We start from the raw sequence: 25,115 nt of genomic DNA on the forward strand, positions 1-25,115 counted from the left end.
TGATGCTTCTCCAAATGTCTCATGGCATTGTCTTTTGCTATTTAACATTACAGTGCTTTTGTGACTGTTTTCATGAAGTTGTAATTGCGATTTTGTGAGTGACTCACTATAAATCTTGAGTATGTTCACGTGGAAATTTTATGAACTGACATTTTCTAATGATTCATGTGAACATGACTTAAGAGACGCTTGTCATGTTGTAGTTTTAAGGGCGAACAGGGTGAATTAAATGTGTTGTGTGCTTGGCCTGGCTCTTGCTATCAATCAGAAGCAGTTGGTTATTTTTGTGGTAAGAAATCATGTCATCCAGGCTGGTAAAAATCTGAAAGAGAGAAAGAGAAAATGCATATTAATAAAAAAAAATAAAAAATTTAAAAAGTATTGATTAGGATGCCAAAATTGAATTTAAAAAAATGTGGTAAATCAATTAAATTTAATTTAATTAAATTTAATTTAATTAAATTAAATTAAATTAAATTTAATTTAATTTAATTTAATTTAATTTAATTTAATTTAATTTAATTTAATTTAATTTAATTTAATTTAATTTAATTTAATTTAATTTAATTTAATTTAATTTAATTTAATTTAATTTAATTTAATTTAAAATGAAAACAAACACAATTAAATCAAATATGTGGTCTATACACAGTTAGCAGCTGTATAAATTGTTTTATTTATTTAATCTCCATCAAAATGAAAATTAACCAAGTTATATTGATGTATTTCATTATATAGTTAATAATTACATTCCACTCATTTAGTTTGACTGTGATTTCTTCTTGAGAATAAAAAGGAACGTTTCTGATGGGACATGGTATTCCGCTTATACCCATTTTTTTTCTTGAGGCTGCACACTTCCCCGTATTAACCTGTCCTCTTTGCCCTCACCTCTTCACTCTTTTTGCCTTCTTTTCCAAGAGCGTAGCCTTGTGTGTCCCCCAGAAAGCGGATGGGAACGTTGTACACCTTCTGCTGGTAGAGCACAGCGAGGGTATAAGGCTGGCGGTCACCCTGGGCCGAGCTATGTCGGATGAGGAAGGCGCCGTCCTGCAGCAACAAAGAGAGCCGAGGTGATAAATACATTTTTAAAAAGATGGAGACGAAAAGTTTAAATAGATGAAGCTTCAACAAATATATGAGGTTACTGAGGAACAACATAGAGGGATGAATTAACTCCAGGAATAATTCTACATTTTGACTATTGGACAGACTGAGTGGAGAAAGTGGAAAACAAATCACAGACACAGAGCCCGAAGGTGTCTGAGTCAGGGGTTTAGATGTGATTAGTTTCACATTTAACTGCATTCTAATAAAGACTTCGCAGATTTTGCTATTGACTGTGTAACACGCTGCCCTCCAGGCCTTGTGTTTCTCAGTGTTTTACCTTGTTGACACTCAACAAGAGCTCCTGAGCTGTTCTTCTGTTGCAGTCTCCAGCAAACCACTTTTTGTTCTGGAGTGTTTGACAGCAGTGGAGAAGACAAAGTACACGGCGTCAAGTACATAACTTGCAGTTAGATTAAAGCTATGTTTCTAATGCATAATTATACATCAGAGGAGAGGGAGCTTGATGGCTTTAACCCAAACACTGCTTTGAGAAACGTGTTACTAAAACATGATAGCTATTTTTCAGAAGTCTCTGACTTTACCATCACATCGTCACAATGAAGAATAGAAATGACAATTCACTATAATAATTTCTTACGGATTGTTTTTTTCTGCAAATTATATTTTGTTTAGATGACCAGTCCCTATATTGAGAATCACTGGAATAACCTTGACAGCTTTTGAGTATTTAAAAAGGACTCATATTGTAGATTTATCACAAAGAAATAAACTGGTAATGACCTCACTTAATTTATATGTAAATAGGGGATTTTAAAAAGTAGAATTTTTGATGACGTCTTCCACCACTTTATATTTAATGATTGCTTTTCTGTACCTCATGTCCAGATGGTTTGGTCATCTTCGTCCTGTTGGGAAAGACTTTAAACAGATATTAACATGAACAGATATTAATATTGTTAGAGGAGAAAGACAAGTTGGTGGGAAACAACCTGATCGTATAAAAAGTTTAATTCCAACAAAGTTGTGCTTCAAAGTGAGTTCCAAGTGATCGCATTCATCCCTCTGGGATTTAAAGGGAACTTTTTTTTTAACGTGAGCTTACCCACAGGCTTAGTGTCTGCCGAAGGAGGATTTGGATTGCTAGGGGGAGGAAAAAAAAAAAAAAGAAGACGTCTGATGGTATACTCGAAAGTGTAATTCTGACATATGCACATGGATGGGCACTTGGGGTCAATGACAAAAAATGGGCTGGAAATTAATGGAAATGACTGTTCTACTATTTTAAACTTAAGTTTTGACTGTCTGATAAAACTTTGCCTTCCCTCTCTGTATTCATCAGCTCTTACCCAAATTTAACTTCCCTCTGGTTTGCAGGCAGAGAAGGCTTAGCGCTTATCGGCGGAGGGACTTTGATGGGAAAAGTTGCGCGTCTCTCTCCAACTGACGGAGCTGCAGAGGCAATGTATATACTCTTCATCTCCACTACAACTTTTGTCTTCACATGTGATTCATATTGATTCAAAATCCGTTTAAGAAGATGAGATTCTGACCTGTTTTCATGTCCGTCATGCGTGGCAAGAGTGAATTCTGAAAGGGAGGAACTGAACGTCACTGCTGTGTCATTTTAGGTCAAATTTAATATCCCACGTAGGAAACAGAAATAGAAGGTTGGAAGGAAAAAGTTTTAAAACTAGCCTCAATTCTGATACTTTTACTTTGAATTCGTAGAAAGCTCAGCTTGCGAGAATGATGAGACGAATCACTGAGATGAATAGACACACTTACAGATTGAGCTCTGGGAAGTGGAGGCTTCATCCTGCAGACAGTGTGAGGTTATTACATTTCATGGCATGTTTAGCAGCAGATATTTACTATTTAATGCCACCACTATAATGATGATATATGCATTTTCCTGATGAATTAAAAAAAAAACTATTGAGCATCGATGTCTTCAGGACATGTACTCACGTGGGTTTGGGAGCAGCCATGACTGCTGTTATAGCAGGTAGAGACATCCTTATGTGTCCAGGAGGGGGAGGATTACATGCTGAACAACACATAGAAAGAAAATTGCAATTCTAAAATCACATTTCCCATCATCTACAAATAAAATCTTCCAGTATTTAGTTTTTTTGAGTGTGTGTGTGTGTGTGTGTGTGTGTGTGCGTGTGTGTGTGTGTGTGTGCAAAAGTTGCAATAACTTGCGTTGATCTCTCAGAGAATAGAGATGCACAAACTGCAATGCAACCTACCTTCTGTTGGCTGCAAGTATAAGTCGTCAATATTTTCCTGAAAGACAGACGATAACAAGTAGGATCGAGAGTTCAGTAGATCGTATATCTTGTTTGTGATGTTCCATATGATTCATAACATTTTTCTGAACAAAACCCAAAACAAAACAAAAAAAACTTTCTCCATGATGTAGGCCTCTCAGGCTCAGCATCCATCCATCATCAATAACAGAGATGAAGACAGTCACACACACTCACGTTCACAGATATGGACACTTTACAATCACTGGTTAACCTCAAATGCGTTATCGTTGGCAGTGGGAAACTGTAGCACCCAGTGAAACACACACAAGCACAGGAAGAACAGCGTCAAGCCCTTCTCACTATGAGATGAGTGCGCGAACTACGACATGGCTGTGCAGCCCTCAGTCTCAGCAGTAGCTTTAAAATATCTGTATAGTTACAGGCAGCTATGTACAAAACCATTAGATCACAGAGTAAAGACAGGTTGAATCTACAGCTTGGGTTCGAGACCGACTGATAGAGCTCTTTACTGGTTTTCTTCCAGGATTATTCTGAAACATGCTGGACATTAAAATCAATAGGAAAAAAAAACAACTATGTACACATTTGATATAAAGCTAGCTCTGCTACTTTTAAAGTAATGACTTTTAATGGTCACTTACAGAAGATGCAAACATGTTTAGTTCTCTTCTTCCAATTTTCTTATGAACACATTTGCCAACACACACCTCTCCCCACATAAAGCATGTCATTCACCACATTTGCAACAGCAAAAAAGAAATTAAACACGAAAGACGTTACGATTTAAAGTCACCTCTTCTTCATTGGGATCCAGATAAACCTCTGAAATGTAGAAAGGAAACACTACTGGTGATCTGTGGTTTTGGATCATATGCATATTGTAATAAATAAGGCTTTGGTGCACACTGTCATGTAGAATGATGTCTATTTTCAGGTCCCTCTTGAATTATTTAGTGAAATGAGGAAAAGATTAAACTCCTCATCTATTTTGGCAACACAACTTCATCTATTTAACTTTGTATAAACTGTATTACAATACATATCAGCAGCCAATCGAGCATCTCCACTTCCCACTGTATTATGTTTTCGATCTAGCAATATACTGATTCTCTGTCAGTTATAATTAGTGCCACCATTGCCATTTATTATATTGGACCAGTATGATATATGCATTATGAACGGGTCATTCACATGCTTCATAATTTAGTGCCTTTTCTTCTGTAAATGTTTGAAAGCAGAACTTATACTCGGAACATAGCTATTGGGCAAACAACACAACATATAACATGTCTGAATCAGAAAAGATTAAACAATAAAATGTATTTCCATCTTCGGAACCTTTAAATAATCAAAACATTTAAATAATACCGTTGTTATAAGTAACACTGGCAAATGAAATGTGAAATATTTTTCCTTTCCACAGCACTTTGCTGTGCCTTTACAGACGTAGAATAATGATGGGATGATTAGAAACATCATAAAAAGAAAATTGTGGTAAAGCCGAGGTCTAAAAGTTGAATAGCTAATATTGCTTTGGCACAGCACACTGTAATCAGATTACTCATGAAGTTTAGTAAGGTCTAAGGTGCAGCTCAACGAAGTTACAGTAGGTGGCACTGTCTCATTTGTTTCAACGTCAGCTGCAACCAGTTCCACCTTCAAGCAGACCAAAGTTTCACTATATTTTTTGATACAGTTCTAGTATCTAGACAGCTTTGCATGAATTCATTTGTCCTAAACCAATTATTAATTTTCTGTGGGACACCAATAGTGTTTGTATTCCTGTGTGCTTTGTTGTCAAATGGTTATTTTCAACAGAAACTGTTTAATCAAATCTTGATTTTTGTAGTCAGTCACCTAATCACCTCATGCAGAAGAATAAAGTATTAGAGGCCTGTTTGTGTCCGTAGATGTGATAAACGCACCTTCTTCAGTAGATACTGGAACTGGAACAGGAGGCGCTTTCTTCTTCCCAGGCTTTTCCCTTCTGTCAATTTTCGGCGCTGGATGGGAGAAAGACATGTAACATAACCCTTGAACATTGAATGAACCATATATATATATGTATATATACATATATATATATATATGTATATATTGCAAAGTCATATTACAAACTTAAAATTACATATTACAAACTCACGTTTTTTAGTGTTGGTTTCAAAGGAGAATTCCCTGCGTTGTTGAGGGTTCTTGGCAACACAGGGGAGATTAGTTTATTACAACAACTTACTGAAAATCCTTCCAGTTATTCCCTTGAAAAAGTGTCGGTATTGCCTACTACTTACTGAAAATAATTAAAGAACCAGTCAGTTGTAACAGTAGATAAATGCCTGTATGCACAACTAAGTAACCAATTAATTAATTCATCCAAAAGTAATGTTGTTACGGCAACATTTTTGTTTTTTTATAATAACACACGCAACAGACAAACATGTTACCGGGGGTTTGCTTGGTCTGGGTAGATGAGTGGATTCGGACGTTCTGCCTATAAAACAAGGCACAGATTAATAGAGTTTTAAGGGAAGCGTTAGGTTCATGTTGTCTGAAGAGTTTGTGCTGAACGTTGGATCTACAAGTGGGTTTAAAAACAGTGTTGTTACCCAGATACAGTTCCTCCTCCACTTGTCTATGTGGAATTTTCACATCCAGCTGACACGGAGGTGCTTCATACATGCCACCATCCTCATCGTCCTGTCATGAGGATATATTGATCAGAACGAGTTAAATAATAAGCCATTACCTGATTATTTCTGTGGCGTTAATATTGCACTGCGATTGATTGTCCCCTGCCTTATTTCATTATCAACTGTGGTGATATGGAGCCCAGTGTGATGAGAGTAGATGGACAGTCCACAAATATCTGCCTCAGTTCTATATATACATTAAAACCTTTGCCGATGCAAAGAATTTGTACTTACAAATTCATCCTGTGGCCACCCAAAGTCTGCATTGTTATCTGAAACATATACGATGAATTTATAATATAAAAACAGGCCTGGAAATATGTTTTCACACAAAATGTAAAACCCACCTGTCCTTCTAGGGGGAGCTGGAGGTCCACTATGCCTGGGAAAAAGCAGAGAAACAAGGGTCACACAGTACCTGCTGCAATACAGTATTATGGAGAAGGCATGATGCTTGTTTTTTATTTATTTATATATATTTTTGGAGGGGGGGGGGGTTGCTGTGTACTTACAGGTTCTTCAGTTTTTCAAAGAAGCTCTGTAAAACAAGGGAATGCAAGACACGTTAGTCAGTTGGTCAAAGGAATGGGAACACACAGGTAAGACCTCATGGTTATAAAACCAGCCTGTGATAAGCTGCATGTCTGTTTAGCAATCATTTACTTCTAGTTAATTATCAGCTTCTTCCATCAGTCTGAGTTATTGGCTGCACTGAGTAACACTTCTGTTTCTCTCTTTAGAGAGCTGTATTTGGTGAAGAACAGTAAAAAAAAACTTTGTAAAGTACAATCACTGTAGAGGACTGAAGCGACAAAAACAAAACAGGAGCAAAATGGCAACACAGAATAATATTTCTCAGATTTCTTTTTGTTATGGACCAGCCCAGTGGTGAAAACAAACCAGAGAACATTTGAGACAACAGCACAGTTCACCTGCACGGATGTAACAGAAGGACATTAGCATGTCAAACAAAACCAGGAAGTAAAAATGACTGCATCAGGTGGTTATAGAGGAAATTTCGTTATGAAGTGAATGGTGATGGACAGAGGATAGCAGTGGTGGGGGAGGGTTTGTATTCAACCTGTTTTTCCAAAACAACAGGCCGGATAACAGTTGCTGCCCGGTTGATAAATGAGTAGCAGGTGAGAAGCTATAAAACCAAGAGCCCACGTGACTCATCAGCTATTTATGACCTTTTTCGTTCTGCGTTAGCTCCAAAAATATGTATATTTCAGAGGGGAGTCGAGTTACCGTGACAGTGTTCTGCTTTGAACTGCTGCTGCAGACCTGTCGCATTTCTCAGATGTAAATGTTGAGTCACAGTCACAACGGAAAGTGCTATCTGTGACTCAGAGAGCCAACAGCAGGAAAAAGGAAGAGCCCTGTCGCAATTGAGTAAAATGTGATGCAAACTACTGTACAACAAAACATGTACCATTTAAAGATTTCACCTCATTATCTGTGATATCAGCACAAACACTTGCTACCGGACCATAACTCTTACCTGTTTGAAGTAATGCACAAGCTTTTGCCATGAAACTATTAATTGGCAGTATTTTGCAGAGTTTATCAGTAAATTAAATTATAGAATTGTGATAATTGTTCAAAATGTTTTCCCTATTGGTTTTGGAATACTGAAAGACTTTATCTTTGTCCATCTTTTCATTCTCTAAACCCTTGATAGATTAACAATTGATAACAGGTCGAACATGTTTTTGGACTGTGGGAGAGAAAGTCGTGCATATGTGGGAAGAACATGCAACAGAGCACACAGAAACACATCTAACTGGACTCGAACATTAATAACCTTACTATGAGAGCTCTTACCACTTACTTTGTGCAGGTGATTGGATCATATTTTTGCTTTTCAGCTTTTTGTCAGGTTGAATTATTAGCCAGGAACTTTAGCTTGGTTTTCTCAAGATATGTCTTGTGAAAATAAGGTAGGATAACACTTCTATTAGTGGATGTTACCTCCACAATGGTATGCGGGGAATAAACATGACATGATCCAGCATTTCATATGTATGTAATCTCTTTTTTTCAACAAATGTTTTTTTTTTCTGTGACTGATTCTGTTTATCTTGAAGTTTTCCAATTTGTATTTTATTTCTCTCTTTTTAAACTGAAGTGTCTGGATTTTTGCAACTTATTTAGAAGTAACTACATTATATTTGTATGCTAATGTACAAAGCCATTAAGGTAAGCACTATGTGATCAACTTAAACACAAACATCAGCATGATTTAATATGATCCGAAAGTCTCTGTAAAATCAAACACACTTATTTTAGAGATAGGATATTTATAATTTATTTAATGTGAGTAACAAGCTAACAGAAAGCTTAATGGAATCATTCCATATTTTACAGGACATATAACATTACTACAAGTGATTGAGGGTAAGCGCTTATCCCTCAGTTATCTATAATAATGCAGGTTCTCAACATATTTTTTTCTGTTACAGTTCACCCTCATGCATAATCTCGACATTACCAGTGTTGCTCCTATCAATCTTTCACATTATTCACAACTCCATGAGAAAAACATTGGTGGCATAAATATATTAAAACAACAGGTCGACCACAAGCTTGAACTACATTTGTTCACTTCCTCCTGACTCCACCCAGAGTGTATCGGCGTAAACAGAACTACGTTGGAGAAATAATAAAACAGTTTACCATTTCCAGGAGTTGAGGTCAAGTTTCAGCTGAAATCATATAGGAATGTTTTTTGTGTCAGCTCTCCTGTGTGAGCAGCTCCAGAAACCGAAAGCTTGCGATAGAGTGAGAACCTGAAGCAGCTCGAGCTTGAGCTCATTTGCATTTCCTACCTGCATCACAAGCACCGACTCATCTGGGCGGCCAATGTTTGCTTTCAGGTGAGCTGCTACACAGCTCATCCAAATTTCCCTACTGTAACCCAAAGAATCATATACTGTAACCCCTCTATAGGAATTTCAGCAACATCCTTGTGATTTTGAATCCTCGCAGCTGTTACAGAGAAGATTTAATACAAACTTTTATTACACAAAAAAAAAATGAATGAGGCTTTGTTTTATAACAGGTAGCGTTGTTTTATTTCTACCACAGCGACTAAACCATTGGATAAATTAGAATTAATTTGTTTTTTCACTTCCAAAGTCATCCTGCGGGCCAGATCAGACCCTCTGGCAAGCCAGTTTTGGCCTATGAGTGTTAAGTTTGACATCCCTGAAAATGTATTTTGCTTTTTGAGAAATCTAACAATCGCTGATGCGACAAGTAGCAAAACAAATATATTAGTACACCCTTTAATAGTTTACTGTTGTATAGCAGGTGTGAAGGGCTTATGAGGGTACGCAGCATGCTTACTTCATGCTGACTCCCTTCACCCATAGTCAAGTGGATTGATGAACACCTAGATAGTTATGCAAATCTTCTTCATTTAACCTGAAGTAAAGATGTAAAGAAAAGATATCTGTGCTCATGTTTTAACTTTAATCATGGTGTTGTTTTGGTTAGAACTGTCACCTTAAAGTGAGAGTACCGATGTAACTTGAAATTGGAAAAAGCAAGTATATAATATGAGAAGATGAATGGTAAAAGACAATATGAACTCAATGTGCACAAATTTATTTTATCTCTTTTTTGTGTGGTGTTTGATGAACATTTCTGAAACTGAGCAGCAAGAAAAAAAATCTCTCGAAACTCAAAAGTAGGAAATGATTTATTACAAATAACTTTATTGACAAAGGAGGATGTTGTAATATGGGGTTATAATGGCACTGACAATAAATTATTAGGTTGCAATACACAAGCTTAACATATTCTACAAAACAGTATAAAACACATAAATATTAACTTAGTGTAAAACATCTGGAGCACAGTCTCCCTTGAGAATCTATCACAGAATGAAGAAAGCTTGTTATAAAGTTGCCACAATGTTAAAGAAAGGTATAAAAGATATAGGCATAATTGAAGTATGGCGATCACTCCATCCAAATCAAAAAGATTTTTCCTTCTACTCAGGAACACAGAACACATACTCCAGAATAGATGTCTCAAGTACCACAAGATATGATGCCTTCAATAAAAGACTGCAGTTATTTAGCAGTCTCCTAAATACAGACTATAAGGTCTTATCAAAACTAATCGCTTGCAGACTGGAAAATGTGATACCTAAGATAATTCAATCAGATCAAACAGGGTTTATCAAAAATAGACATGGAGCTGACAATGTATGGCGCCTGCTACACTTAGTGGACGCAGCCCAATAAAATGGTGAGCAAATGCTAAAAATATCCATGGACGCAAACAAGGCATTTGATCGGATTGAACCAAGCTTTCTTCTCCGGACACTTGAAGCTATGGAATTTGGATCTATTAGGACAATCTTTAGAGCTTCCAAAGCAAAATGATAACAGCAATTGACATAATTACATATTACAAGTGAATAGACATGGATTTGTGCTTTCTTTCTCATATTTATTTTTCATAGTTGTTGTTAATGTTTTGATGCTTGTTCGAAACACCACAAAATGTTCATACTGACTGTGCGTTTGTTTGTAATGTTCAATATTTTCCCGACAAATAAATCTTTAAAAAAAAAAAAAAGCTTCTTATAAAGTTGCAATTGCTACGCAGTTTAATAGAACAGTGATAAAAACAGTTTCAATATAAAATCAATGATCAGAGAATGCGTATGGTACAAACACGTTGGGGTCAACCCAGGTGAAGAAGAACTCAACCTACTTTTGCTCTCCTTTTGAACCTTTTTTTTAATTGGATGTTTCCTGCTCCTATCTATCCAAGTCCATGCTCATCAATGAGGTTTGAATGAGCTAAAGTAAGAAGCTTGCAAAAACAAGCTTGAATCTGAACCAGCAGATACATTTTGTGGTTTGGATGAAGGCCTGGAACCTCATGAGTATTTGCAGAACATTTTCCATTGAACTCATTAAGTCACCGTGGCCTAAAATCTTAGTTTTGTCACACAACATACAGGAATGTCCTTTGGAGTAGCACAACCATCTCTATGAGAATAATGTCCGGTTCACATGGAATGGCTCTGTAGAGGAGAGGTTTACCCCTGTGGCATTGTTGTATGAACCAGCTTAAAGCCAGCCGACAAGGAACAAAGTATAGACACATAATTGCTATTTAAACTACCTGAGCCCTCGGTTCAATAAAGGCACAACTGAGAAAACAGATCCTGCAGGCTTTAAAAGACAAAGAAATACAATCTAATTCATTAAACGGCCCCGAGGGAGGAAAACCAGTGGGTTCCCTATTTCTGTCCTCGTATAATGTCACATTCAACACAGTAAGAAACAAGACACTTAAGAAAGTGGAGCCACGGTGAGCATTTAAACTCATGGTTGAGGTCCTTCCTGTGTGTCTCAGCAGGAGTGGACCCGCTGGAGGAAAGCTCCCGTCTACTTGGACATCGACCCACTGATAAAGAAGCTCCCGGTAGAACCCAGTGGATCTCCGTTTGTCCATCTTCTAAATGATAAACGTGTGCTTCAAACACCATGTTTGGATCTTTGTCTTCCTTTAAACTGGATTCGCCTTGATTTTGTTGTTGATCCACTCGATGTAATGTGTGACCCGGGTGTACACCCCCGGCTTATCCTTCTGGCCACACCCGTCACCCCAGCTGATCACACCCATCAGAGTCATCCTGTTCTTGTTTCGACAGACGAGGGGACCACCAGAGTCTCCCTGTGAGTGAAGCCCAGGCAGAAAAGCAAAAAATTAGATCAAGTAATACCAGCATTGGTATAATAAGGAGGCGTGTGGTGAGAAGCAGGCTTTCCCACCTTGCAAGCATCATCCAGTCCCCGGGTGTCACCTGCACACAGCATGTTAGGAGTAACGGTGCGTCCCGATAGCACGTCAGGGACACAGCGCTCTGTAGGCCACAGGCGCACGTGTCCTCTCTTCACACGCTCAGAGTACTCTGGAGAAACTATAGGGAGAGAGAGAGAGAGAGAGAGAGAGTGGCTTAAATGAGTGGATCTGTATGAAGCCTCCACTGCCCTCTGCAGGTCAGCTGTGTACAATGTCACCAAATCTTAAAAGGACACAATTGCCACGGTAACACAGTAACAGCCACCCAAACCTTGTAAAATGCATGTGAATTAGGTGCCATGTTTGCTTACATTCCGTGTCCTTTCCATAGCCTGAGATCTCACACTCGGTCCAGTCAGGCAGCGCCAGCCCACGTTCAGGCAGACACGCCGGGAAAACCTCTGGAGAGTTTACAGCACACATGCCAATATCCGACTCCAGCTTCAAAATAGCTGCAAGTGGAGAGCGACCAAAGGAAAGTCAGTGTAATGCACTGGGAAAATGTGGAATGTTTTAATAAGTCTTTGGTGCCCACTTAAACTTCCATATCATCACTGCCGGGGGAAAATAAATAAAAATAAAAATCGGTGACAAAAAGAGTCACTTTCTGGTTTAACATTCATGCATGACAAAGCTCACGACAATGCTCATTAGAATCTGACATTTTTATGATGCAGTGAAGCAATTCACTGTGTTGGGACTTCACAAGATGGCACAGTTACTCTTGATGAAGTGTTCACTGAGTGTATATCAAATGTGATCTAATAAATCGCTGTCTCACCGATGTCATTGTCATACGATTCGCTGTCAAAGTCCTCGTGGATCCAGTACTGCGCCACTTTGAAAATCTGCTCACTGCTGGAGTTCTGCTTCCGAAACGTTCTTCCCAAAACCACCTCCAGTTTTTCTGCATTAAGTCTAAAATTATGAAGAGAAAATATCTTATCTTTTCTGGCTTCTCAGCTCAGTCGAAAACAGAATCAGCAGAAGATCGCACATCGTGTATCGGGAGTCGAAAACAGAGACGTCGGAGCATGATTGCCTTGGCTCTGCAGTTGAAAAAGTATTGGTTCTGGAGAAAAGCTGCAAGATGGTTCAAACTAAGTATCAAGTTGAAGTGTAAGTAATACAGACATACTAAGTGAGGTATTGCAGGAAAGGTAACCAGTCTCATATTGGACTCTGATAACAGAAAGTAAAAGTCTCTTGACAAAGCTTGCATGCTTTAATCGCGTGTAGAAAACTGCAACTCATCCCCACCTGTCCTCAAAACAGTGAGCGGCAGACAGGACCCAGCAGGAGTCGATGAGGATTCCCCCACATCTGAAGAAGTGCTTTTTGTGACGGGGCTGGTACACGTTGATGGCTGCCTGCCACGGCTGCTCTGTGATGTCGCTCACCCGGCCACCGTACATGCGAAACGCCGGGCGGTTCAGGGTATTGTCCAAACGCTGGCCACATGTTGCTAAAGGCAGAACAGTTTGCAGTTACAGTTAAAACAATCAAATTACAAGTGGAGGACCCGTGGTTATATTCGAAGGTTGATTTTCATTGAATGAGAAGGTGCCCTATACCTCCATTATTGTTGATGGTGGGAGCACGTGGACCAACAGTGGTGATGATGGAGGGGCGTCTTGCTGCAAAAATAAAAAGTGTGTCTATTAGCACATCACTGTATGGATTAAACTGCAATATCTTAAGCTCATCTGGTGGAGATTGTTGCAGTTTAGACTTTTAACCCCTGACAAATGGTAGATTCATTGCATTATAAAACTAAAAAACCTGTAAAGAATCCAACATCTATGGAAATTCTTCACATTAGCAAACATTTCTCTGTCACAAATTCTTGAAGATGTAGCCATAAAGTTCAAAATAAAATTTTCTTTGAGTGGTAAAATGTATTTCATCCATCTGACATGCTGCTTACCTTTTATCAAAAACATGAAATTATCCTACTTTTACTTATTCTGTGTATTCTGTGTATTTTTTTTTTATTTTACATTTTAAACGTCATCTCAGCTTTTCTGGTGTCGGTGGTATATTATTTAGAATCCAAACTTTAAAATCAATTCTTTGTGGTAGTTTCAAAAAAACAAAACAAGGCATACTCACAGCATTTGGGGATGGTGCAGAGTTCCCAGGTCAGCTGCATGTTTTTGTAGGTGTGGCACCATGGACCTGTGTCTCCATCTGGATTCCTTTTGGGTGAAAGAAAGTAAAGGCTTTGGCACTTTTTTTTTCCGGCACAAAAGGAGATATTTACCACACATGTGGCGACATCCCCACCTGCAGAAACTGTGGCTGCCCAGGCCCAGCTCCAGTGCATCTGGTCTCCAAGCATTGTTGAGCTTGTGCCTGATAGCCGGAGAGTCCCACGGGAGACAGCGAGAGCCGCTCTTCGTGACAGAAGTCGTGCCTCTGTATGACTGACCCAAGTCCGTCACGCAGTCTTTGTACTGATCTGCTCCGAAACCAAATACAAACATGAGTGAAAAAAATATTCCAGTGATGGCATCTCAGGCATTTCTATTTTTTTTTTTAATGAAAATCTGTACCTTCGGGGCATTTGGGTAAGGAGCAGTACTCCCAGACAACCTGGGTGCCTCTATAAACATAACACCAGGGAGTGTTGTCATTGTCGGGGTTCCTGGGGAACAAAATGGGAAATGATGCAGATAAGTAATCATGTTAAAAGCTCACATAGAAAACCTATTCTGAAACTAGAAAGCACCTGTAAGTCTCATCTTGACAAGTTTGAGAAAAAATCTGATTTCTTGGAAGAACACTGTGAATGGATTTGGTAGCCTATGGCCAGACAGGAAATGAAAAGAGGGAGGCGGGGAGTGTTGTGGCCATTTCATTTATTACAAGCTGAGCTTCTCTGATGCTGTTTGCCTCTCGTGTAGATCTCTCGTTTGTTCCCTGTCCAGCTTATGATGAGGCCTGGATGCCAGCCTCTGCAGGCACATCTGGCTTTGGAAACTTTGCGTTATATTGACAGACGATTCAGCTCGTGTCCTTCTGAGGACTTATGGCTCTGCAGAAGTTGTTGTTTTCAAGAGGTTTGGACCATGTCTAATTAGACTGCAACTAGAATGATGTTTATTGATGAGTGATCTGATTTATTCTTTGATTTGACTGTCTTCTCAAAATGCTCTGGTGGCGCGTACACACCTGCAGAAGTTGTGGTTGCCCAGTCCGAGGCTGTTGCCGTCTATTTTCCTCGCTGTGTACCTCCTTCCTCTGATAGACGTGGAGTTCCAGTTTATGCACTCGGCTCCTGAATGGCTGATGCTCCACGTGCCACGGTATCCTTCGCCCTGCCCCACAATGCACTTCTCCTTGGTGTCTGCAGAAACAAACAAACACGGAGAGACTGGATAAAGAGCTTTATATAGGAGACTGATTTCATCCTAACTGACATCAGCTTTTTACTCCGACACAATAAAACATGTTTATTAGATCTGGAAACATTTTGAGTAAGTATGAAAACGTTTTAATTTCCTATAAAATATGTATAGTTTTAACTCATAGTATTCATGACATCAGTCCATTAGTGCTTTCAAAGAATGACCAAACATACACTGTAATCGTAAACAACACATTCAGATTTATAGTCTGGCTACATTACTTGTCGCTCTTTGGCTCTTTGGCTAAGGCCACTTGGCTGTGGCCACTGGGGTTCAGAGAATTATCCCACTGAGAGGGTGGGGTGTCCCAAAGGTTGACCACAGAGACAAAAACATTCATATCCCAGAATGTATTTCCATCGTTTATGATCCTTTCTTCTCCTCTCCAAACCACAGGCCCAAGGCAGAGCCTGGATGAGTCACAGTCAGACTGTGACCTTATCAAGAGTCACTAAGTTTTAATCAGCGTTGTGTCACAGGCCAGGTGTTCAAAGATATGGCAGGATTTACTGCTGCTTCACAGCTGAACAGTAAGCAGAAGTTTTATATTGCTATAAAATATCATTCACAAAATTAAAGCTTCAAGCACCGACAAAGCTATGACAAGATGATTGAAAAGATTGGGCTTCTTTAATCTGCTTATTTACAATATTTTTGCATTGTAAAATATGTATTAGTACTTTTTGATTGCATAAACTAAAAGTAACATGTGTCTCTCTCTTTCTGACAATTGAACCAAAGAAAAGAATAGTGTTAATAGCTATGCTAGAAAGAGGACAGAAAAATTAACATGCAGTATGTGCAAACTGCAGAACATCAGACAATTAATTCCAGATGTGTAACATAACCATCATCCTCACATTTCAACAAGGAAATGATCACTTACTGATCTCACACTGAGTCCCAGTGAAGCCGGGGGGACACTGGCAAATGTAGTCCGAGGTGTAAACGGCCTCCTTACATGCTCCTCCGTTGTAGCACTGAGACGCAAAACATTCTGGAAGAAGCAGTGATTTTGTCAGAAACACGTCATGTCCTTCTTCAACACATTATCAGTCTGATCAGAATGCACGTGACTGGCTGTGAACACAACTCTCTCCTCTAACTTACAGTATACTATCGTCAAAACCTCCCTTTTGAAATATTATGTCACGCAAACAAAGTTGTTCCAGAGGCAAACTGGTTTCACACCGTCCGCAGGTGGATTTCGTATTTATTATTTCAACGTTTCCTCGAGGCCCGTGCTCAGAATAACACTCCCAATATGAGCTCACAGAGGTTGGTGAATGCAAAATGTGGTTGTAATTTGTCTGTGGGAGAGTAATTGTGCTTTGCAGAATTCGTCAATGGGGGTGAAAGTGCACGCAAGGGCTGCTTTGGCAAGAGCAGTTCAAATGACCTCAGACTAAACTACGCCCACTCAAAAAAGACAGAAACCCAAAAGCTCCACGTTAGGATGCACTGGAATAACAAAGGTTTGGAAACGTAAGCGAAGCAGGCCAAACAAGAAAATAATCTTCAGAGATTGCAACAGCAATTTAGAGGTAAAGAGGAGTTATAATGAAAGAGGGAGAGGTCAGAAAGGGCAGGCGGGCAGACTGACAGTTATATAAGCAGAGGGACATACAGTAGTGCTCTCATTGAAAACATTAGAAGTGTGATTATAAAGAGACAACAACGTGACATTCTGATTGTGTTGGTGTGTCTGTGTATCCACACTCACTGGTGACAGGTACAATATGACAGAGCTCTCGTCCTCTCAACGCACAACGGCAATACTCCACACGCTGCCCTCTCCACCGCAGCCAAGTGTCTCCAAAACTACGCACGGCTGATGTCTCACTATCCACACATAGTACTGAGGAAACATGGACACACATACAGACATTAAGTATACAATCAATCAAAGATAAAGAAATACAGATACATAATTTTCCAAATGTTGCAATCATACACATAAAAAAACAGACAGACGTACGAGCAGAAAACTAAAAGACTAAGTTAATCGTGCTCATGATGATTGTGATGGTGTGATGAAGCAAGACAAACAAAAGAGTGGTGAGGCTCACAGGAGGTGTCAAAGGAGGGTGAAGGCTTCTCGACATGAATAATCAAAACCGTCCGTCTAGCTGGCTGCCTGCCAGGCTCACCTCTGTAAAAACGGGTCCCTCTCTTAGTGCGGAGTAGTTCCACCTGCAGCAGAGAAATCCAGTAAAACACAGGGCAGCAGACACGGGCAACGGTTTCGTGCCGGCGGTTTGCAAACCCATGCAGCCAATATCCTTCCATAAACTTTGACATACGCATAGAGTAGGCAATCCCTCATTATAGCGAAGTATAATTTTGCTGCTGGAGACAGTACTGAATGTTTGAAATGCACTCTCATAATTATACCAAAAAAATGATAATTTGCTCAAGTTAGGATAACTGAAAGACAAATCTTCTCATGATAATGACCAGTCTCGGAATTTACATTTTTTTTTAAATGCACAAGTTACTTTTTACTCAAAAAGTTAATGACTTGAACTGCACAGTAGCAAAAACAATAAAGTAAAGATCTGCTTACACACGTCATAAACCTCTGGCTGTATTTAGATAAGCTATTATCAACTGTGCAGGTGCATTATCTGGCTGGAACTGTAGTACTTACATTGTCCGCTAGGAAGCAGCAGAGAGCACAGATCAGAATTAATGGCTCAAGTGGTCTTGTCATGGCTCCAGTGGTCTGTATCTCAAGTGGTCTTCAGTTTTCTGGAAAAGAAATAATGAATAGATGTTACAAACATGCATAAAATACATTATATATCTATGGAGGCTATATAATCATTGATACTATAATAAATTGAGAAACGATCCCACAATTAACAGGCTTCTTCTTTTAAACGATAATATTGTAAAATGGCACGACAAAGTTGAGTCCTGCATTACTCCTTACAATTTAATAAAGTGCTCTTTGCTTATCATGATATAAACCTTACACTGAGTGATATGAAAACACAGCCAGTTGTGTAGAAGCTGACAGGAGGAAACTCCCGTCTTTGTCTTATAAGAAATTCCGTCTAGTGAAGTGACTTAAAATGTTCAAGCAGAAAGTTCATTGTTTATGTAAACCTTTCTCTGTAAATCTGTCCTCAACGGTGAGACGACAATTGCAGGAAAAAAGTTCTACACTGGACGTCTTCTCCCAGCTGTCCTGTTTCTCTGTTCAGCTTCCTTCCTCTAAGCCCCCCCACCCGTGCTGCAGAGGGAGGCCTGTGGAGAGGAAGGGGTGGACACACCGGGGGCAGCTGTGGGAACCTGGAAGTTGTATCTCGCTTCTTGAAGCTGAACGAACTTCTGGAGTCGGACAGGAAGTTTCGCCAGCCTTCGCAGAATATTCCCATAGGACATCCAATGAGTTCAGAAGGGTCACTTGTCACAGTCCCTCCCCCCCTACAAGTCCCGCCCTTGTATTTATTTACAGGCACATACCATTGAAACAAACCATTTATCATAATTCAACTTTTTCTTCCCTACCGAGAATAAACAGGAAGTAGATTATCCTCACATCAGACAACCCAATCTGGACCATCCCGCAGTGATAAAAGGCTTCACGTAGAAAAAAAAGAGTGTCTGGCCCATCCTGACAGCTGTGACAAAGCAACACAGCAACTACAGGAGAAATGAAGTGACTTATAAAGATAGGGAGAGGAAACAGAAGGGAAAGCCCAGAGTGAGAAATAAGTTACACTTCTGTTTTCTTTTTAATCCTCAAAAGCGAAGATCTGCACCAGACGAGTTCCTCCATTGTTATAAACGAGTGCAGAAAAGAGCTTAAGAGTAGACTGTTCTTCCTCAATTAAGGGTGAGTAAACATGAGTCACAAACAAAGGATGGGGAGTGAGGAGTAGAAAGGAAAATGGGAAAGAGAGGAAAGAAAGAGCACGCACAGTAAGAACGGAAGAGTAAAACTAATCTCTATTTAAAGAACTTATTTTTTTTAAATAACTCGTTGAACTTCCCTGACAGACGCACGCATGCAAAGACCCAGACACACAGCAATAAACAGCAAACCGGCAACGCACTTGCCATTTCTGTACGCTCCTCTCCTCCAGCTGGATCTTCACTGACTCACCCTGTGGCTCACTGAGCTCATAGAAAGCTGTGTTTTTGCACATCAGGCGATGAAAGAACTATGCATACACACCCACACACACACACACACACACACATTTTTTCCATTCGTTTACATTAAGCTGCATTAGTCTCCCCGCCAGCGTAATAACTGTAAACTTAATAACTACTGCTTGCCACGCTGAACCTGTAAGTCCAAACCTAAAACATGTCTTCAAAAAGAAAAATTTACTTGATTTTAGTACATATGAGCAGGCTAACAGGAAAAAAAACCCCCACACACATAGAGTCACACAAAGTTCTCGGGAACATTTGAGCTAATCACCCCAAATATTTACTGTTCATTCAGCTCTTTGTTCATATATGAACATAGACTCCCACTTAGAAAAGACAAAGTCAAACACTCACCACTGAGAGTACAGCTCTCTTTGAAGCTGCCCTCCCTTCAAACAAATAAAAACCCTGTTGTGCTGCATTGTAACCCCCCCCCCCAAACTGAGCCTCACTGGCAGAACGATAACAACACACACACACACACACGAGTCTTCTTTTTGTTTATTGGGCAGCCGTTCCTCCTTTCAGGCCCCCCTCTCTGAAGCCCTGTCAGCGAAAAACATGTGTTTCCTGCCAACATGCAGCCAGTGCAGACCCCAACACGCCGGAAACGTGCGTACATATCAACGCAAAAACACACGCCAACACATGCACATCAGACATGAACACATGTTCCATCCCACCCTCTTCAAAGTCTATCTCGCATGCGGAGGCCCACTTTGGGCGCCTCCAATGTTCCCAGTCTCTCTCGCGCTGCGAGCGAAGAACCGGCCTCCTACCGGCACTGACGGGGTTAAACGCATTGCTCTGTTACACCCAATCTGCTAATAGTTGAAACATGTACCACCAAGTATGCAGCCGCAGGAGAGTGTGGTTCCCCGAGTCGTTAGTGGGTCAAATATGAATGGAAGAAATTAAAGCATCGTTGGCGTGGAAGCAGTCAGACTGTGAGTCACAAGAAGATGCTGCACTTCAGTACAAGGTTGTCAAGACACACACACACACACACATTTTTTTTTTTTTGCCACATCTGAGCAAGTAGAGTGAGGTGCTGACCAGAGCTTTTAACATACTGATCTGAGCTCACTGAGCCATTAGCATGAACGTGCGATGATGATGAAGCAGTCCAGTTGACAAAATTGCACATATTTGTTTAAAAGAAATGCAGACTGTCAACGTGAGGAATGTCAGAAGAAGTGCAGGACCACAGCTGAGCCTGCCTGCAAGAGTTTACAACAATGGCAACTGTGCAATTTGGAACTTCAATTCATCTTTTCACAATGATTTTCATGTCAGTCATCTTTGTAAATGTCAGAATCGATACTTAACCAAGTACTTATAGTTGGATGGACTGCCCACAGTGTTTCCAAAGGGGGAATTGAAAGAGGAAACACCTTCACTGCAGGCATTATTCCATCTTTACAAAGTTCCTTCAGCGCTGAAGTGGAGATTGTAAACATGCTGTGTATTCTTGTTCCCAACATGTTTTAACCTGGTATGCCTCTCTCATGTATTCAGTGACCTTTACAGGAGCTTCAGTTCAGGCTATAATTCCTTCACGTGAATCACTTAGGTTGTCTTATGACATGTGATGTCATATTGGTAAGTAAGCTACTTAAAGAGGCATTGTGCATTAGTTTCTTGGGGGGGGGGGGTTCAAGTCAAGCTACAATACAACAGCTGTGATCTGGCTCTGTAAAATCCCTCCAAACAGAGAGCTCTATTGTTACCTTCTGGCTTCTCCCCTGTGTGCAACATGACACCACAAATTCCTTATCAGAGGACCAGACACTTATAAAGTAAAAAAAAAAAAAAAAAAGTGCAAAGAAGAACTAGCAGAACATTAGAAGTGAGTATAAATTAGAAGCGAACATAAAAGATGCAAGATTAAAGAATAGATAGATTAGAGAAAGAAAGAGGACAGAGGGAGAGAGAGACTGCAAAGAAGGAGAGGAAATAAAATCTCAGCGGTCAGCAGAACGAGAATGAGTATTACTGAGTCATCCCGCTCCCAGAGCTGCAGGGACAGAAGAAGGCATTGATGTGTTTTCAAACACTACCAATGCTATCAAAAGTGGATGCAACTCAAAGTTATAGTCAGATATATAGAAAACAAACTCAAAGAGGTTCTAATGTCTAGAAATAAGAAGCCCAGTATACTTACTGTATATATATTATTATTATTATTATTTATATACTTTGACTGTTTGCACTACTTTTTTAAATATATTTAAATACGGGGTTTTTTATGCCTTTTTTCACCGGTTGCTAAGCAACGACATTTCGTTGCCAGTTCCTCACTGTGTGATGTACTGTGCAATGACAATAAAGAAAGTCTAAGTCTAAGTCTATAGTTTTGTATGTCTCAGCTCATGGTCACTTTTCCCACAGTGTCATCCACCACCATCCTCCGTCTGGACCGCTCCAAAGCATAAGGCTTAAACATGCGAGCTGCTGAGCCTCTGAGTCACAAAACATCAGTGTGAAGCAGAAACCCGCTGACCACACTGCCAGGAATGCAGATAATAGATACGGACTTGACTTTCTCTCAGCGGCACAGAGTATCAGTGTAACGTAAAACGTCAGCACCGACAGACGCCCCGGGAGAAGGTTCCGCAACTAATGAACCCGATAAGAGGCCGGACAGCCTGGCTCGGGATGGTACACTGACAGAAACCAAACTCGTATCAGTATGACTAAAACAGTCACAATGTCGGTTTACCCATTTCAAGAAGCAGCTATCGGTGCACCGACAGTTTGAATCACGCATAGTAAACTTTGTGAGATTGTGTGCATGAATGACAAGCAAGTATCTGTCAAAAAACTCAGAGTCCTGCCAGATTTAACAGGTGGAGGTGGATGCAGAGAGATGTGTTGAAGCCAGAGTGAGAAAGTGTTGGGATGACACAGGACTGATTACACGCAAGGTAATAATCAGTTTCTCCTCATATATACATATGAGCTTTTCATATCTATATATACATCTATATATGTGTGTGTAATTTCTTAAACCCCCCCCAACAAAGTCTCAAAACAATGACTTCATACATGCAGTTGCCCACCCATAATTTTGAGCACCATAATAGTCATGCACAATATGCTAACATAATTGTAAAAAAAAAACTTAGCGTTAAATAGTTAGACAGTAGATGGATGTAGAAAGATGAATAGTTCTAACAATCCGATTGAGGTGTCAGACACGGGGTAAGAAAAAAAAAAAACTGCAGCTGTTGCAGGAGAAAAGTAAAAGCATCCCGGTGCGCATAAACCTGTAGTGACAGTGAGAGCTTACGGATAGAACCCAAGTAAATTGAACTGATCTTACCGAGCAGGGGGGAAAAAAAATCTTTATTCGGCTGTCGGTGAGTATTCGGTGTCCGTGCGGTTTTCAGGACTGAGCTGATTATCCATCTGCTTCAAGTTTATATCGGCACGCCGCTGCGCGTAAAGGGGGAGGGATGACGTGACCTCAGCGGGGACGCGCAGCAGGTCCGGCCGGACGAGGGTGAGGGGAGCTGATCAGGATGAGGATGACGACGATGATGATGTTGATGATAGTGACGATGATGCCGGAACCAGGGCGCCACCCTCCCAGGCGTCCCGATGGGGGAAATTCGGTAGAAATTTCAGGGAATTGATTGGGAATACATTCTCCAAAGCCTGGTCTGTAGTGTGGCTCAATCATGGTTTAATCATTGCCGACTTAATGAAAAGAAAGTGTGAGAAGTAAAATATTAATCAATGTGATGTTTCTGGGAAAAGATATGGGTGTTAGAATATGGAATATACAAAAGTTTGAATTAATCTTACTCCCTCTGTATTGGGTTTTAGAAATATGTCCTGTTGTTGTTCTAATTCCCCAATAATAATAATAATAATAATAATAATAATAATAATAATAATAATAATAATAATAAATACTGAGTGCTCTTATTGGCCACGTGCTCACCAGTAATTGAAATGATGTCACCTTCACCCAGGCCAGTCATATAACAATAGACCCATTTGTTCCAACCTTGCTAGAAAACCCATGTATTAGTTTTTTGAGCATATGAATCTATTATCATAAATTTAGATCAAAGTACAGGCTGCATAATCTATATATTGTACATTATTTATATAGATATGAATAGAGATAGGAATATAATACAATAGAATAGAATAAACTATTTTAGTGCTTCACAAAGGAGCTTTGTTGCTATAATCTCCAAGCTACTACAAGCTAGAATAATACACCTTAAGTTTTTATCCGTTTTTAAGCGCCTAAATATTTTAAGATGAACATGAGCATGTACACATACTGTAGATTGAGAGGTTGAAATCAAATGCAGCTGACTATATAGACAAACTGGCCACGCGGCAGAATAAACAGTTATAAATAAATAAAGAGCAGAACAACATAAAGTGCAATTAAATTACATGTCATCCCAATCCCACAAGATTGTATATCAATACACATTTACTAAGCAGTTAAGGACATAAAAACATAGAGCAGATTTAACATTTTTACTCCATGTACATATCGCCAAATGAAAGATATTATACAAGCTATTAATATTTATGCTTCTCGCACCAACTACTACGAGTGATAATATATATTAGAATGAGTATTTGGTGTTGGGCAATACGAACACTCTTTTAGCGCTGATTATTCACACAATGGTCAGGAAGTCTATGATGTGTCTGTGGGTGACACTGTATCAGCGGTTAACCAATTGGCACCAGGAGTCATTTGTTACGGGCCCCGCTCCTTTAACCCAGCCCTTCCTCAGGAAATCAGTCACACAACCCCGAAAACAGCCAAGCCCCATCTTTTGTGAAAGCCGCACTGAATTTATTTGGTTGGGATGATGCTTGTTAATTGTTTTTACTGGCTGATGAACTCCACATTTAGCAGACGAGAACACGGCCCTTTTGGATATATCAACTGGGGGTTGCCAGTTTGGCGTCACAGTCCACTTTGTGTTCGTCTGTTTTGGATCAGCGCACACCCTCACTTCAGAGGATAATAAGCGTTACAAATGTTTTTGTTTTTTCAAATTTAATATTTTCAAGATGACTCCAATCTGAAAGTTGTAAGATACATCAGTCACATCAACGCATGCAGCGGTCTTATCACTTTGAGTAATGTTGACATTTGTGAAGCAAAAGTGAACTTCTTATGAAAGCTTCCCCCAGAAAGATATGGTGTTCTAGATGTTACGTGGAACGTCATGGCAAGTCTGTCGAGAGAAATAGGACGAATTAAACAAGCCACAATGTTTTCTGTCTTATTCTCGCAACTCTTTGGGGTTAGACTTTCCACCAGCATCACGTGTCTTGGTGACGTGAGCAGGGATAAATCTCAGGGTTTCATGTGTGACGTCAACATTCAAGATCATACAGGGGAGATTCACAAGGTTTGTGCACGTTTTAGACAAGTTCAGACTCACCTGGAGAAGGAAAGCATTTAAGACATGTTAAAAACACAAGCTTAAATAAACCATACTCTACTTCTGCCTTGATCTTTGTTTTTTGTTTTTTCATTTTGGATTTTTATCATTTCTCAACTCCTCTGCTCTCTTCTACACTCTCAGCCATCGAAAGAAGAGCAGACTAACAGAATAGCAATACTCACACATTGTCTCCGGTTGAAACAGATTCTTCTCTTGGAACAAAGTGTTGTTTAATAT

The 25,115-nt window shown here is 39.7% G+C and overlaps 2 protein-coding genes across 3 annotated transcripts; both read right to left on the minus strand.

Annotated features, from left to right (window-relative positions):
* Positions 1-205: 205 nt before the first annotated feature.
* On the minus strand, positions 206-7,330 carry LOC308132791 (B-cell linker protein; the record flags this gene model as incomplete). The annotated part of the gene is made up of 17 exons (XM_080499975.1): positions 206-322; positions 892-1,050; positions 1,388-1,456; positions 1,946-1,976; positions 2,418-2,566; positions 2,767-2,887; positions 3,040-3,118; positions 3,324-3,360; positions 4,141-4,169; positions 5,273-5,350; positions 5,491-5,539; positions 5,789-5,835; positions 5,951-6,041; positions 6,269-6,306; positions 6,382-6,416; positions 6,547-6,572; positions 7,286-7,330. The coding sequence occupies 17 exons, from the start codon at positions 7,328-7,330 to the stop codon at positions 206-208; spliced, it is 1,200 nt and encodes a 399-aa protein (XP_080356101.1).
* Positions 7,331-9,735: 2,405 nt separating this feature from the next.
* Positions 9,736-22,829, minus strand: plat (plasminogen activator, tissue). 2 transcript variants are annotated; one of them, XM_080500184.1, is made up of 15 exons: positions 22,769-22,829; positions 17,927-18,027; positions 17,427-17,469; positions 17,000-17,134; positions 16,163-16,273; positions 15,041-15,215; positions 14,422-14,513; positions 14,153-14,327; positions 13,979-14,064; positions 13,441-13,503; positions 13,127-13,331; positions 12,648-12,784; positions 12,178-12,318; positions 11,836-11,984; positions 9,736-11,737 (listed from the first exon to the last, which is right to left on the minus strand). In XM_080500184.1, exons 2-15 carry the CDS (start codon positions 17,987-17,989, stop codon positions 11,570-11,572), a joined length of 1,743 nt encoding a protein of 580 aa, XP_080356310.1. In that variant the 5' UTR covers positions 17,990-18,027; positions 22,769-22,829; the 3' UTR covers positions 9,736-11,569. The 2 variants fall into 2 exon arrangements, with proteins under 2 accessions (XP_080356310.1, XP_080356309.1); XM_080500183.1 differs by having other exon boundaries at positions 17,346-17,469.
* Positions 22,830-25,115: the final 2,286 nt, after the last annotated feature.

The sequence above is a fragment of the Blennius ocellaris genome (genome assembly GCF_963422515.1).
Source record: "Blennius ocellaris genome assembly, chromosome: 7".
Lineage (NCBI taxonomy): Eukaryota > Metazoa > Chordata > Actinopteri > Blenniiformes > Blenniidae > Blennius > Blennius ocellaris.

What these genes read in the sequence shown, in the direction of transcription:
- plat (XM_080500183.1), bottom strand. Translation starts at nt 17,989, where the DNA reads ATGACAAGACCACTTGAGCCATTAATTCTGATCTGTGCTCTCTGCTGC. An exon ending in GCTGCTTCCTAGCGGACAAT is followed by an intron (nt 17,470 to 17,926) that starts GTAAGTACTACA and finishes TCTCTGCTGCAG; the next exon opens with GTGGAACTACTCCGCACTAA. An exon ending in CTATGGAAAGGACACGGAAT is followed by an intron (nt 11,985 to 12,177) that starts GTAAGCAAACAT and finishes CTCTCCCTATAG; the next exon opens with TTTCTCCAGAGTACTCTGAG.